Below are 16782 nucleotides of genomic sequence, written 5' to 3'. Positions count from 1 at the left end.
TGCCAGTGTTGGTTTCCTACCTTATAGTGACTAATCACGGCTATGTCAGGGAAAAATTGGGGAGCCAACTTGGACTACCTATGAATGCAAAGGACCTGGCCCACAGAGGACATGAAGCTTCCTGTAAAGGCCCTGAAGCTCAAGGCCATCAGGCATAGCCATACTGCCTGTTCTCCCAAACTCAAAAGTGCAGATCCTGGTGGCTAATATGTCCACAATGCACTACATAAATAAGGACCTATATGCTTTTCTTCATTCTTTTGGTCTGGAAGCTTTTGAGCTGTGGTCATGCTGCCACTGAAATGGGATAACCCTAATGGCTCTTCACCTCTCACAAGATAGCAGCAAGTTGGTAGACTTTGTGAGCAGGCAGTCAGTTACCAGTCATGAGTGGTCACCGCAGAGGTCCATCATTGGAACAGATATTCCTTCATTGGGAAATTTCCAGGGTAAACATGTATGCCACCACCAACAATACCAAATGTCAGAACTCTTGTTCCAGAGGGAGCATGAACCTGGATTTGTTACTGGACTCCTTCTTTCTCAATGGTCCCACGGCCTCCTTATTCCTTTCCACTGATTCCTCTGCTTCTCAGGGTGATATTCTAGATTGAGTGAGACATATCAGCCTCAGGACTCCCTACTGGCCACGGCAGTTTTGGTAGATGGATCTGGTATGTATGTCCATCTAACCATCCATAAAGCTCCCAGACTACCCACATCTGATTTCACAACACCATTGCCAGATACACACCAGCCAGACCTCAAATCACAGCACAGGTGTTGGCTGGTTAAGTACCATGGACAGAGACTGTTCCTGTCAATCCAGGAAATCCTGATAAAGAGCAGGAAGTAATCAGCCAGAAAGACTTACTTATCAAAATAGGATTCATAGTAGCAGCCGTGTTAGTCTGTATTCGCAAAAAGAAAAGGAGTATTTGTGGCACCTTAGAGACTAACAAATTTATTAGAGCATAAGCTTTCGTGAGCTACAGCTCGCTTCATCGGATGCAGGCATCTGTACTGAAGATCCTCAACTACTTGCTGCATTTTAAAGAGTTGGCTGTTCACTTAGTTAAAGGTCTATCTTGTAGTGAACTGTTTGCCATCGCTTAGTGCAGTCTTTTTCAACAATTTCCAGTGGTGGCCAAGTTTCTGAAAGGGCTCTTCCATACTTACCCATCAGTTAGAGAAGTTACTTCTGTTTGGGATCTCAGTATAGTTCTCCTGAGGCTCCTGGAGCCTCCCTTTGACGATCTTTCAGAACGCTCTATCATCTCGCTCTGAAGGCAACCTTCCTAGTTGCAATCCTGTTGGACAGAAGAGCGAGCGAGCTATAGCAATTTGTTTGATTCTCTTTACACAACAGTCAATAGAGATAAAGCAATACTGAAAGTTCACCCAAAATTCATCCCAGGCTGGTCTTGGAATTTCATCTGAATCATTGTTTACCTGTTTTCTTCCTGAAGCCACAGTTCCCAAAGCCTGCAAACTTAACTTCAGTTTAATAAAAGAATTGTGTGGCATCTGGGTGTAAAGGAGAAACTTTCTATCCAGACCAATAACCCAGCTTTTTTTTTTCTAGTTAAACTTATCCTATCTTTTTTAAACAAAACATTTTATTGTGGGAGGCAAAAGAGAGAGCCTTTCCAGCCTCTGTTTAGATCCTCTAAATTAATCTTAAAGTTAACACCTAGTTTATAACAGAAGAAACTGATTTTAACCCACTTATCTGGCACCCAAGTATGTGTGTCATACCTCTGGTTTAGAAGAGATCACCAAGTGCTATTCATTCAGTTACCATGTGAACAATTTACCCTTAATGTGTGTAGATAGATCAGCTCTCTGCTCTAAGTTTCCTGTGTGTTTGAGTGCCTCGGAAACATTAATTTAACCTCCAAGGATTCTTGAGGGGAGAAAAGTTAGAACAATGCACATTTTGTAGATGAAAAACTGGGATACAGAGACCAGCTTATTTGTCCAAGGTTACACAAGGAGTCTTTAGCAGCACTTGGAATAGAACGTAGATCTTTTGAGTCCCACTTCGGTGTCTTAAGCATAAGACCAGCATTCCTCTTGCCAAAATAAAGGGCCAGCACAATGATCATACTGCTGCTCCACCTGCATCTGAGGGTTCTGTTTGGATTAACCCAGGAATTGGAGTCATTCCTTTTACATGAAACTTCATAGATTAGCTTACTTAGAGAGTCAAACTATTAATCAGATTTTAGAATGAAAACTGGACAAACTGTATTTGTCATTGAAATCTTTCAGTAAATTGCAGTATGCAGAGCAAAGTGTGAAAGTATTATAAACCAAAACCAACCCAGTAACTTGTATAAACTTACTGTTAAATTTTCAGGACAAAAAAAGAGTTTTCGTCAGTATCATGTACAGTTTTTTGGTGATGCCCCAGAACGAGCTTGGATATTTGAGAAGAGCCTTGTGTCATTCAAAGGAGAAGAACAGTTTGAACAATTATGCCAGGAAAGTGCAAAACAAGCCCTCATTAAAGCTGAGAAAATAAAGGTAAGAGACTACATCCCCCCTCCACCCCGCTTGTGCACGCGCCTCCCCCCCCCCAACTCTCTTTTGCAGGCTTTTTACGTTGTTATAGAAATGTCATCTGGTATCTAACCGCAGGAGAAACACAATCTAGAAAGCTTTCATGACTGCTTGTTTTGTAGCATCTTCTAGTTTTGCATTTCACATTTAAAAACACAGAATACATGATGGCTCAGTGAATGCTCATTACTTTTTGCAAATTGGCAAATGTCACTAATTCACGCACAGAAAGATTTATTTAGTTCTGCCTTTATATCAGGACCATTCATACAGATGCCACTGGAATATTTGGAATATATACATACTGTATACTCAATCTTCTTCTAATTGTTTTTAATTAGTATTGGTGTTTTGTAATAAAAAGTAAACATCTCAAACGGGCTTATATTTTTCTTGCAGATGTTAAAACCTGTTTCTGGGAAACTGCGGCCTCAGTGGGAGATGGGCATTAAGCAAGCCAGTGAAGCACTAGGCATGACAGTGGAAGAACGGAAAGCCAAGTTCACCTTTATCTACATTAGGGACAGACCTCATCTTAATCCTCGAGTGGCAAAGGAGGCTGGTATTGCTGTGGAACCGTTAGAGGAAATAGATGAGTCATCTTACTCGAATGAAGAAACCACTCAAAGTTTGAAATCAATGAAGGAGTCTGGCATTCCTGGCAAGAGAAGGAGGAGGACATCAAAACTGCTTGCGACTAATGACACACAAGAAAGTGGTCAGTCAGGGACTAAGAATACTACTCCCCAAAAGGCATTTGAACAAGGAGAAGCCAAAAGAGGGATAGGTTCTCCCATCAGTAGAAAGAAAGCTGCAGCATCCACTCCACGAAGCAGAAAGGGAGATGCAGTGTCTCAGTTTTTGGTCTTTTGTCAGAAGCACAGAGATGAGGTTAGTTTTTTTTTTGTTGTTGTTGTTGTTGCATGAATAAGTGTAAGTGGTGTTCTATTTGTGTTCTGTTTTTTACACGTATAGAAATCTCTTCCCTCTCTCTTAGTTGACAGAACACCTGAAAAGTAAGTTATATTTTTTTACAATGGCAACCAAAACCTACAAGGGATTCCACAGATGTTTAAGAAGCTAATCCCTGTCTCGAAGAGTTTCTAGTCTAAAGACACAGACAAAAAGTGGTGATGAAGGAAGGAATAGAATGTAAAATAGAGTGATTGTGGTGGTATGTTTTGTTAGTGCCATTGTCTTAGTGCCGTTTTTTATTATTTTATGTTTAAATATTTATCCCCCACTGATCTTTTATTTAGTCATTGTTAGTTCCTCTTTACATTTATTTTTAATGCATAAACTTATGTTCCCAAGTACCCTTTCTGGCTTTCTGTTTATCCTTAACCCAACCATTCCCCATAAGTAAGTGGATTTATTCAATACTACTTGTTCCCTTGTCTTCCAGTTTTCCAAATGCTCTGCTTAGCTACCTAGGAGGGAAGGGAAATTGCAATCTTTCACCCCTCCACAAAAAAAAAAGCTCTCAACAATTGTCCAAAGTCTGTGGAGATCTATAGTCTAATAGAATGTGGACAAAGGGCCTCCTTATACCCCTCTGGAGTAAGGATGATCTTGTGTTTAAATGATAGTCTTGCCCAGCATCCCATAGGAAGTCTGGTGGAGCCAAAAATGTACCTAGCTCTCTTGGGTCCTAAGCTATTGCTTTAAACACATGAACACATGGACATTATGTCTCTTCCTGCAACCTTCTTCCTCATTCTGTTTATTCTGTGCACTGAATGAGGCAGGTGTCCCCTAGGACAAATAATAATCTCTAATGTAATAAAGTTTTTATTATATTATCATAACATTGTATTTGACAGTTTTTTAAAAGTTATTTCCTAAGCTTTTAAAAAATTGAAACACAAATTCCGCTGTGTGAATCTATATTGACCATCTGCAGTATGGGTCCTCACCAGGGCTTGAACCCAGGACCTTTATAGATCTCTACAATTTAAGATGAAGGAATAACTGTTAACATAGTAGGTTGTTGTCCTCTGTGTGGTCTAGCCCCTAGAGGGGAACATGACACACACTTTCCTAATGGCTTAATCAGTTATTTGCTAGGCAGCCAAAGAATGCTGGGAATCCGAATTTCTGACTCTGGAGAGGAAAATACTCTAGTTCTTACAGACAGCCTAATCAAGCACATAGATTTGGCACATTCATTCTGAAAGGACAAGGGGATGAGACTTAGGTCTACCATGTTAGATAGCTGATTTCTGTTTCCAGCTCTGCTAGAAATCCCCTTGTGCAACCTCTCTAAAATGGCAGGGAGACGTATTACTTTCCTTCCTCTTAAGGTTAGGGTGTGCGCCCTTGCCCAATAATAATAGGCTGTAAGGCGAATGAAATTAATAGCAAATAGGTGGAAGAGCTGAGACTACAACTGATGATTTTCTGATTCCCAGCAGAGCCCACCTTCCCATAAACTAAAAGATATTTAGCAGCTGCTGCTTTGTGTACCATCTAGAGCAGTTTAGGGAATGCCATGGCGGTGTATAGGAAGCTCTAAGGAGATGGCAGCATGCTCAGTACAGCTGAAATCTTCAAAGATTTTAGCAGCAAGCAAAAGCTCTACTTAGCATGCGTAAATTATGATTTATTTTTATCATCCCCCTGAGTTTTATAACTTGAACAAATCTGGTTAAATTTTTCACCAGAATAACAAAAGCACTCCTCTGACTTTAGGATTACTCCCCAGGTCAGATTTCAAGTTCCTGTTCCAAAACATGAAGGCACTAGAGCTCTCCAAGGAAACAGTAGAAAAAAATGAACATTGAGAAAACTACTTATTTTTCCCTTATCCTTTTGGAAATAACTTAGTTTGCTGATACTTAAAAAATCATCCTGAATGAGCACAAGAAAATTTAACCACAGTTAAAGTTCAGCAAAGTTTTATAAGTAACTGAAAATGGATTTATAAAGGAAATTGTTGGGCAACCTTAATTCTCAAGAAGTTGCTACAAAATCTACCTAGAATATCTTAGAAACCAAATGGTTTTGGAATCCATTATATTCCAATATTACAAACATTTCTATATTTAGAAAAAGCCAACTGGGTTTTGAAAGCTTTTGATAATGGGATGAAATAGTCTTCAGTTAGGAACGTCTGGATTACTACTCTTTGAATGCTCTTTGAATCAGAAACATATTAAAAACAAAAGCCTCCTTTCAAATAAAGCGGTTCTTCTTGGAATGATGGTCCCAATTGTATTCCACTGAGGGTTTACGTATGTGCACCATGTGTCCGGAGCTGGAGGATTTGAAAGAAGTAGTGTCTGTTAGTCTATGCATGCACCCTTACTTTTCCTCATAGTTTCATCTGAGGTGATAAAGAACAGGGTGGACCAACTGCATATTCTCACCATCGCGTGGTCTGGGTCAGCACTATAGTGTGCGTGTATATATAGATCCCTACCAAATTCATAGCCATGAAAAATGCCTCACAGCCTGTGAAATCAGATCTCCTCTATGAAATCTAACTATTGTGGGGAAGGGGAGGGACAGGGCTGGGAGCATCCATCTGGGGGTTCCTGCTGTGCACTGGGGTCCAAGTACTAGTCCCGGTGGGGCTGGAGAGGAATGGGACTTCCTCTTCCCCTGCCTGGCTGCTCTCAGACCCACCTCCAGGTACCTTTCCTGGCTGCAGGAAGTGCTGTGGCTGCACTGTCTTCAGAGCCCGGCTTCAAAGGCAGCACAGAAGTAAGGGCAGCAATCCCATGACCACCCCCCCTCAGCCTCCCAACATCTTTACCCACCCCCACAACTGCCTTTTGGGTCGGGACCCCCACGATTACAACACTGATATTTCAGATGTAAATATATGAAACCGTGAAATTGACTTTTTTAAAATACTCCAGCCATGAAATTGAGAAAATGGACCATGAATTTGGTAGGGACTTGTGTATAGTGGGGTTTTTTTTGTAATATTTAGTTGAGTTTTTACTCATTTTAGTAGTTACTTAGAGTTGACTTGGGACTTTTAGCGGGAATCTGTTTACTTTTAAACCCTCCACCCCGTACCCATGCATGGGTACTGGACTATGCCAAAGATCCCAGGCTTTAAAATCTGAACCTTCTGCCCAGGTTCCTTCTTGATCAGCAACAAACATCAATGCTGGCTCTGCTGCTTGGGAGAAGCCCATATTTCATCCTGGTGCAGAGTCTTCCAGTCCTTCCCAAATCATACCCAAGAAGGCTAGGATCCCCGCCTCAAAAAGCACTTCATGGAAGTCGCCATGAGACCTCAGTCGGACCCAGGCCTGGAAACCCTGCGCATACATCAGCCTGAGATAGCCAGGAGTGTGTATCTGGCTACGTAGATAGATTCCGACTCCAGTGATACCACCACTATGGACCCCATGCCAGGGCCTACTCAAGAGATAAGGAAGCATTCGCATAAGCATGGCATTAAGTCTTCCTCTAAACCGAAGAAGGGAGATGCGCCTTCCAGGAGTTCCAGCCATGGGAAAGCAGTGTGCTCCAAGACATACAAACATGTACCAGCGGATCTGCCAGTGTCAGGTACCAAGCCATGACATTGTCGACGGTCTCCATTAAGGTATGGGACCTGTTGGCTCTGGGGAAGTCCACCGCTCTGGCTACAGAAAGGGTGCCATTAATGCCAGGGAGGTCAGGAAAAGTGCCAGAGCCACACAAATTATTTGCTCTGAGAGAACTGTGATCTCCATGCCTTTTACTCCCATCCACCTCTGGGGAGATCAGATCTCCCACCCAAGACATACCACAGTCTCAAGGCATCCTTCATCACATCTTCCAGTGGTCCACATGCTTCCACCAGTTCCAACAGTACTGTCAGTGGAACCGGAGTCTGAGCTTCTGTGCTCAGAGGATTTGGAAGAAGCACAGGGTCAGCCCATCCCTTTCTGCCTCTCCGAGTACTTGAAGAGACTGTTTACATTGTGGCAATATCCTCTTTTTCCACCACAGAGGAGCCACTGGTTCCCTACACCCTGAAGCCTGGTGCAGCACCCACTGGATCCATCATGCTGGCCCTGTTGGGGATCCTGTCCCCAATATTCACCCTCCGAATCTGCCCGTTCTGCAAGGGAGACGTCACCTCTCTCCCCATCAAGAGCGCCCTCCATTAGGTGTGCCAAACTGATCATGGATGAAGAACTGTTCAGTCCATTTCCAATGTTACTGCCAGCGCATGAGCGCTTTCCATCTTCCTCATCAGATGCTGCAGTGACTTCGGCTTCCTCTCACGCCCCAGATGACTTTCGGCAGTTCAAATATCTATAGCGTGGCAGGTGACCTTCACATCGCTCTGGAGGAAGTACAGAACACGCAATGTCAGCTCCTGGACATGCTTCAATCTTTGGTACCAGGTAGGATTGCCCTGCCAATCAACGATTCCATTCTTCAGCCAGCTCAAACAGTTTGGCATATTCCGGCCATGCATGCCTGCCCCCAAGGGGATAGAAAAGCGATACTATGTACCAGCAAAGGGATCTGAGGTTGGTTGGTTTGTTTGTTTTTTTTTCTCATTTTCCCCACATCTCCCCTGCTCCCTCCATTCCCTTGTGATACAAGTTGCAACGGAACAGTCCAGACAGCAACACCCATGCTCCATTATGGCTGATAAGGAGAGCAAAGAGTTGGACCTTCTGGGATGCAAGGTCTTCTCCTCAGCAAGCCTCCAGTTTAGGATTTCAAACTATCAAGCGTTGCTTGCCAAATATGACTTCTTGAATTATAGCAAACTGGAGGATTTAGTTGAGAAACTGTCATAACAAGATGAAACCCAGTTCCAGTCCATCTTGGAGGAAGGGAAACTATTAGAGAGGACAATGCTTCAATCAGCGGTAGATGTGGCAGACACTTCCTTATGCTCGATGGCTATGGGCATTGTCATGTGGAGGAAATCGTGGTATCATTGCTCTAGTTTCTCCAGGGAGGTACAAAATACCATTGAGGACCTCCCTTTCATTGAATCTCATCTTTTAAATCAGAAAACGGATGATTCCCTGCACACCCTCAAGTATTCAAAAGCCACACTTCGCTCACTGGGTATCTACACACCTGCACCCAATCATAAATTCTACCAACCACCACCCACACAACCATACAGGACTTCCCAGTTTTTCCACCATGCAAACCACCACGCAAATGCAGAAAGATTCAGCAGTCTCACCTTCCAAGTCTGCCTTCACAGCCTTCCTCCTCACACATGCAACCCTCTCAGAGAAGATATTTCTGAGGAACATAAGAGAGTCGTCAACCACCTTGCTATACAACTATCCCACCGTTTGGGGGTCGGCTAGCACTCTTTCTACTAGCTTGGAGTTCAATAACGGACAAGTGGGTGCTATCCATTATGGCTATATGATCAATTTCATAAGGCAAACTCATCTGCAACCCTATCTCTGGTGCCTCTTCAGGGACCACTCTCACAACAGCATGCTCACCCGAGAGTTGGACTCTTTTTACTGCAAAGACAGGTGATAGAGCAGGTTCCTCTGGACTATCTAGGGACAGGCTACTACCTACTTTCTGAAAGCCAAAAAAGTGCAGTTGGAGACCAATCCTGGATTTCTGTTGTCTCGATCACTTCATATGAAACTTGGGTGAGTGGATGGTTACCTTAGCAGCCATCATCCCATTCTTGGAAGGAGGCATGTGGTTTACAGCTCTCGATATGTAGGATACCTGTTTTCACATCCACATCCATCTGGCCCACAGACCATTCCCGAGATTCACGGTAGACCAGCATTTTCAGTTCAGGGTCCTGCCATTTGGACTCACTACTGCTCCAAGGGTCTTCACCAAAGTTTTCTCCATTGTGGTGGACCACCTCAGGCATTATGGGGTCTTTGTCTTCCCCTATCTTGACGATCAGCTTAGTCGCGCGATCTAGAGATGAAGCTCAGATCTAGACCTTCATGTTGATCAGACTCCTTTGCTCCCTTGGAATCTGCATCAATGTAGAAAAATCAGCTTCAGTTCTCACATAGCCCCTAGACTTCGTAGGGGCCTTCGTCAACTCAATCACAGCAGAAGCTTACCTACCAAGGGACAGATTCCAGACTTTGTAAGAACTCATCGCCCAAGTACGTGCCTATCCTTCCTTGGCCACATGGCATCATGCATATATGTTGCCACCTTCACTCACCTCCACCTTCGCTGCCTCTAGAAAGTTTACTCAACATGCCATGGACCTTATGCTGACCATTTCCCCTGAGATATGTTTGTCACTCCAGTGGTGGACGGACCCATGACAGTTCTGCGTGGAGTTCCCTTTTCTCCCATCCTCCCTGGACAGGATGATCGACACTGATGCTTCCCTCATAGGGTGGAGAGCACACAAGGGAGACCACATAATACAAGGAACATGTACCCCTCAGGAATCCAGGGTGCTCATCAACATTCTGGAACTCCAGACTAAAGAAGGTGTTCCAAGAATTTCTCCCATCCATCTGCTCCCATCACGTTCTCATCATGTTGAACAATACCACCACCATTTATTGCATAACAAACAAGGGAGCATTCAGTCAGTCACTCTGTGTGGGGAATGGTCAGTCTGTGGAATTGGTGCCTCACGCACAAGATGCTGTTATCTGCAGCCTATCTTCTAGGGACTCAGAACATGATTGCAGACTCTCTCTCAGCAGAAGATTCGTGGCCGATCATGAGTGAACTCCATGACACTGTCAGCAACATCTGCAGCCGTTGAGGGGATTCTGACCAGAGACCTCTTCGCCTCTTCCCATGCCAACAACAAATTCAGCACATACTGCTCCATTGGGGAATTTGTCTCCACCCTTAAGGCAGTACTCTCATACTTCCCGCTGGTTGGACCAAATCAACTACGCTTTCTCCGCTCTACCATTCCTGCCACAAGTACTCTACAAGATCAGGTGGGAGAGGGCAACAGTCATCCTGATCGCTCCATTCTTGCCCAGATGGTTCTGTTTTCCCTACTTTCTCCACATGTTAGCCTGCCCCCCATTTCCCATCCCCACTTTCCCCATGCTGTTAACACAATGGCAGGATTAGACATCTGGATTCCTTTTCTTTTTGTTTACTTCCTGTGCTTGAAAACATCAGGGCTCATGCTCAACTCACTCAATGTCCACTTTAGTGGCAGTTAGCACCTTCCACTACCTCACCCCTCCCATGGAATTGCGCTCGGTATTTACACGCCCGTTGACTGCTAAGTTTTTGAAAGGCCTCATCATAATCTTCCCACCTGTACAGCCTGTCGCTCCCCAGTTGGACCTCACCTTGTTCTATAGGCACTAGTGAAACAATCCTTTGATTGGGCTTCATGCTCTGTCCCTCCCTTTCATGAAAGTCACCTTCCCTGTGGCTGTCGTTTCAGCAAGAAGGGTAGCTGAACTTGGGGCCATGATGGCGGACCCTCCCTTCACCACTTTCCTTAAGGATAAGGTCTCCCTGTGCCTACATCCCAGGTTTCCACTGAAGGTAGTATCCCTGTTTCATCTCAACCATCCCATTCACTTACCTGCTTTCTTTCCAAAGCCTTATGCCTTAGAAGAGGAACAATGACTTCACTCCCTCTAAATCTGGTAGGCTTTGGCTTTCTACCTGTAGATGACCAGACCAATCAGAAAGTCTCCTAGATTGCCTGTCCATTAGCTTTCTCCACAATTGCAATGAACAATCTCCACACAGAGAATCTCAAAGTGAATTTTGGGGTGCATTACACTATGCTATCAGATGTCAAGAGTATCTCCACCCCTTGGGGTAAGGGTCTATTCCACGAGAGCCCAGGCTTTATTCACTGTCACTCTCCAGTGTGCCACTTTGAGACTTATGTAAAGCTGCCACATGGAGTTCAGTACATACTTTCACTATGCATATGCGTTGGTTTAGTACTCTATGACAGAGGCCTCATTTGGTGTGGCTGTCTTCCACTCAACTGTTCCATCATTGCACCCTCCTCTAACTTAAATAAGGCTTTTTATTCACCCTAAGTGGAATACAATAGGGACCATCATTCGAAGAAGAGGAAGTTACTTACCTGTAACTGGCGGTTCTTTGAGATGTGTGGTCCCTATCTATATTCCTATTCCCACCCTTCTTCCCCTCTTCTGCAGATCTGTTAGTTTTGCAGTGGAGAAGTAACTGGAGACATGGTTGGTCTTCCATGCCCTTAATCACCTTGGACGAAACGATGAGGCGAGGCAAGATGCATGCGCGGACCAATGGACGCTATTATTTTCAAATTCTCCAGCTCTGGATGCATAGTGTGCATGCGTGTAAACCCTCAGTAGAATACAGATAGGGACCACAGATCTCGAAGAATCTCCAATTACAGGTAAGTTATGTTCTCTTTTCAAACATTGCTCTGCAGCACTGCTCTAGTATGGAAAACTCCTTCTGATGCCTCTAGAAGAAGATAAAAGGAAACAGCCTCTACTAAGAACCAGTCTATGGAAATGGGGAAACTGTTGCTGTTTTTTCTTCTCCGGCTCTAGTGTGGATGGAAGATGGATTCCTTCCTACTGGGAACTCTGTTCTTAATAGAAATGTATATACTAGTGTACTTATAGGCAACTGTATGCTTGTGTGTTCACTTTGCATATGTAGAGTGGGGAAAGGAGTATTCAGGCACAAGTCAATATGTTGATTATGCTAGAGACACTGGAAGAGTGGGTAGGTGGAGTGGGGGAGGGGCAAGAACCAGTACTGCTTTTTCTACTCCATCTGTGCCTCTTGGAGAAAGCCATTGTAATCTGGCAGTGCTTTTCCTACACACAATCTTCAGTTTGCCTCCACCATCGCTGTAGGCCCTGGTTTCGTTGTCCCGTGAGTGGAACTAATAAATATGTTGCTGTTAAACTAGAAACAAAGATCATGACCTGCATTAAGAACTCAAAGCATTTTGAAGACGAGATGGCATTGAATGCTAGTTTTTTAAAATTCAGCTGAGGTACAAACTAGGAGAAATTTTTTTGATTCTTTTGAATATTAAATAGTTTTTGTTTTCTTCACACGCATTTCTATAGAACTAATCTCCATACTTTCTCAGTAGCTCTGTTCATTTATTGATCTTCGATAAATTGTCTATCTTAGGGTTTTATACTGCTGGCCGTTGTAATATCTGAGTGCATTCCATGTAAAATTGATAGCACTAGCAAAGTCCCTTGTGGATTTTGTGGAGTCTGGCACATATCCTTTTTTGGGGGTAATAACTCTACTTCCTGGGGGAGGGTATTAATTTGACTGAGTGTGATTCTTATGGTGGAATGGCTTTTTTTTTGGAGAGTAAGGTTTTTCAGCGTTTTCTTAAGACAGTTAGATTCTGGACTCACCTCATCTCTCAATTTTGTTTCACAGCCAAATCATGTAGATTGAGAAGGCTTTATCTCTAGCCCTTACACACTTTATCCTGGGCTTTGTGATCTTTGTTGTCCCACAGGAACACAGCCTTCAGTGTTGTTCATATTTTGAAATTCAGTTTTTAATGTTGGGACATGATCAATTAATTGCTTTAAAAATTAGGACCAAAGCCTTCTGCTGACATCCCAAACTGACTGGGAGCCTGATTGGCTCATGGCAGCCTAGCCACGAAGAAAGGGGACCGCCACTTTCTGCAGCAGCTAGAGCCTGTGCATGGATTACTGTGGCTAGATCCTTGTCCAAGAGAAGGAGACAAAGGTTCCTAGCAAGAGGTAGATAGCAATGTCTTTTTAGATACTGATGCTACCTGATCATCCAAGTTTAATGAGGAGTCAAATAGAGCCTAGAGGAAGTCACATCACTTTGAATGGGGACTGTATGCTTGGAAGGTGGAGACATCTTGGCTAATTTTTTCTGTGTTTCCCTTCTTGATCAGCATCATTGTAGGCTTGCCTTGGTTCAGGTTGAATGGGGTATATAGTTGCCATTAGTAAAATGTTCACAGCTGAGCCCATGGTATCTCACTATCTCCTCTAGTGTTCTCAGGTAGATATTGAAGAGAAGAGAGGGATAGCATGGATCCTGGCAGGACTCCATAGGTGAAGGCCATGGGAAAGGAAGAACTCTCCCATTACAACTGAGTTCAGCTGGAGAGGAATGACAGGAGCTACTACAGGTGTTGGGCCACCTACTCCTACTATGTCAGTTAGGTGGGTTAGCAGTACCGTGTGGTACACTGTGTTAAAGGGTGTCAGGAGGGCCAGCTGTATGAGCATGGGAATCTTTCTTATATCTGTGGCCATAAGAAGGTAATCTTTTTTGTGCCACTAGAGTTCTCTGTGCTGTTCCCTATGACTTTGTTTTATTGTTTAGTGTTGTTTAGTATTAGATAGTTGTTAAGTAGTGCAAAGAGTTGCTGTAGAAGGACTCTGGGGTCAGAAACCGTTGGCACTGGCACTGAGCTCCATGGCGCAGGAACAATCACAGCACCAATCACAGTCTCCCGTCCAAAGGAAGAAGCACAGAAAGACGCACGGGGGTGTTCCCTGTCCCAAGCAGGGGAACGGGAACCACCCAAGGGAGGGCGAGCGATGCAAGACCATACCTTCCCTCCTGCTCAACAGCCAACACCGTCGACTCCAGGCCCTCAGGAGGGATGTTGAGTCTGGTGCTACCAAAGGACACTCAGGTGGAGGATTTTGAACTCCCTTCCACGCCTGAGACTTACGAGATGGCGTGGGACCTGATAACTCTGACAGGTTCTCACTCTCCTGATCACAGAGGCACTTTACTGGCCCCAAAACCGCAGATAACACAGAGGCTACCTGTGCAGTCCGGGGGCAAGGTGGCTATGAGTTGGCAATGATCTCCATCACCCTGGCACCAACGGGCACAGCGCCATCATGGTCTCTGTGCGTGAACTCCTCGGAATCTGAATCGAATATGGACTCGCATGTGTTCCATGGAAGCCAACACCTTAGTCGCCAGCACTCCCAGATTGTGGGGATGATTCAAACCTTCCCCCTGGTACCGTGGCCAACACAATGGCAATACCAGGTCAGATGCAGACTCAGTGGCCCTTCTGAGCCCTGTGGGCTTACCGTCAGTCCCAAGGGTCCGCCTTGGCATGCTCCTTTTCGGTCGCTTCTGAGAGAAGGACTGCATCCAGTGCCAGGGATCTCTCTCTAGTGTCGGCCACTGCTACCACCGCTAGCATCACAATCAGTACCACACCTGGTACTGACAGCAGCACCAGCACCCACAGCAGAGCTGGCACCGCACCTGTCACCGTTGCTACAATCAGTGCTGTGGAAGGCACCGTGGCCGGCACTGAAGTGAACTCTGATTTAGGGGTGGAGCTGCAGAATTTTGAGGAACCAGATGGGCAGAAGGTGCCCTCCCTAGTTCAGGGTTCCTCATCAACATAGTCTTCAGATGAGGCAGTGGCAGGAACATCCTCGGGGCCTCTCCCTCCTGACAGCAGAGCCCACCTTGAACTCCTGAGGCGGGTTGCTCAGAACCTCGGCATACAGATTGAAGAGGTCACAGAGGTATCAGACCTAATGGTGGACATTTTATCCCTGGCAGGACCCACCAGGGTGGCCCTTCCCCTGATTAAAATAATTCAGGAGAACCGCAAAAACTCTCTGACAAATGCCAGCCTCTCTGGCTCCTACAGCTAAAGGAGTCGAGAGAAAGTACTTTGTGCCCTCCAAGGGCTACGAATATTTGTTCACCCACTCCCTGCCATACTCAGTGGTTGCGGCTGTCAATGAGAGGGAGAGGCATGGGCCTACTCCTCGAGCTAAGGATGCGAAGAAGCTGGACCTCTTCAGGAGGAAGATGTACTCCACTGGAGGGCTCTAGCTTCAGATTGCAAACCAGTAGGCGATCCTTAGCCAATATAACTTTTAAATCATGGGACGCAATGTCCAAATTTATGGACCTTGTCCCACCGGACTCTAAGCCAGAATTCTCAGCCCTCGTGGATGAGGGCAAGGTGGGCGCTGCAAGTGGTATTAGACTCGGCAGACTCTGCAACACAAGCTATGTCTTCAGGCATCGTAATGCATTGTTGCTCATGGCTGCAGGCCATGGGCCTCCCCAAGGAGGTCCAGTAGACAATTCAGGATCTCCCGTTTTGAGGCCGCCATATTATTTTCAGAGAAAACTGACTCAAGACTCCACAGTTGAAAGACTCCCAAACCACTCTGAGATTGCTGCGGTTGTACACTTCTTCCACTCAGCATAGATAATTTAGGCCTGAACCCACGTCACGACCATACCAGGGGCAGTCTAGGCTGGGCCAGAATCATAGACCACCCAGAAATCAAAACTGCCATTGCCAACCCCGGTCCTTGAACAACCGGGGATCTGGGTTGTCCAGGTAACCACAGGGCCCTAGGCAGACCTTTTGAGAATGTGCCTGAGGGCATTATACTAATCGGATCCTCCTTTCCCATTTTCAGCATGTCTGTCCCATTTCTACTGGGGGTGGTCCTATATCACCTCAGACGGGTGAGTCCTCCGCACGGTAGAAATAGGATATTCTCTCCAATTTTCCTCGCATCTTCCCCATCCCTCTTCAGAGACCCTTCTCATGAGCAGCTTCTCATCCGGGAGGTACAAACCCTCCTATCGGCGGGGCTGTGGAGGAGGTTCCGCTGTAGCTGAGGGGAAGGTGGTTTTATTCTCGGTATTTCCTAATACCGAAAGGAAAAGGGGGCCTCAGACCCATCTTGGACCTGCGCAATCTCAACAGTTTCATGAAGAAACTGAAGTTTAATATGGTCTCTCTGGCCACTGTTATCCCGTCCTTGGATTCAAGAGATTGGCATGCCACCCTCTACTTGAAAGACATGTATTACGACATTTCCATAATCCCGCCCCACAGGCGCTTCTTAAGGTTTGTAGTCGGGAGTACCCACTACCAATTCACAATACTACCGTTCGGCCTATCATTGGCACCTTGGGTGTTCACGAAATGTATGTCAGTTGTGGCCACCTTTCTGTGGAAAAGGCAGGTTCAGGTATTTCCGTACCTAGATGACTGGCTAGTCAAAGGCTGGGTCAGGGCACAAGTGGATTGACATGTCACCCTCATAAGAACCGCCTTTGACGTATTGGACCTTCTCCTAAACACTCAAAAGTCAACACTCACTCCTACTTAGAGAATAGAGTTCACAGGGGCAGTGCTAGACTCAAGACAGGCCAGAGCGTTCCTACTTCAGTCCTGCTTCCAGGCCATTCACAACATCATACAGAACCTCAAACGATTCCTTATAACCATAGTAAGGAGTTGCTTGAAACCCCTAGGACACGTCA

The 16782-nt window shown here is 45.2% G+C and overlaps 1 protein-coding gene across 8 annotated transcripts in view; it reads left to right on the top strand.

The window, feature by feature from the left end:
* Positions 1-16782, top strand: part of NSD2 (nuclear receptor binding SET domain protein 2) — a 151983-nt gene that overhangs the window by 49584 nt on the left and 85617 nt on the right. For all 8 annotated transcript variants that reach the window (XM_038400406.2, XM_038400412.2, XM_043512593.1 and 5 more), the window contains 2 exons: positions 2363-2529; positions 2965-3456. In XM_038400406.2, the coding sequence (XP_038256334.1) occupies positions 2363-2529; positions 2965-3456 (659 nt within the window). The remainder of the gene's footprint in view (positions 1-2362; positions 2530-2964; positions 3457-16782) is intronic.

The sequence above is a fragment of the Dermochelys coriacea genome, chromosome 4 (assembly GCF_009764565.3).
Source record: "Dermochelys coriacea isolate rDerCor1 chromosome 4, rDerCor1.pri.v4, whole genome shotgun sequence".
NCBI lineage: Eukaryota > Metazoa > Chordata > Testudines > Dermochelyidae > Dermochelys > Dermochelys coriacea.
This window is presented reverse-complemented; position numbering and strand designations above follow the sequence as displayed.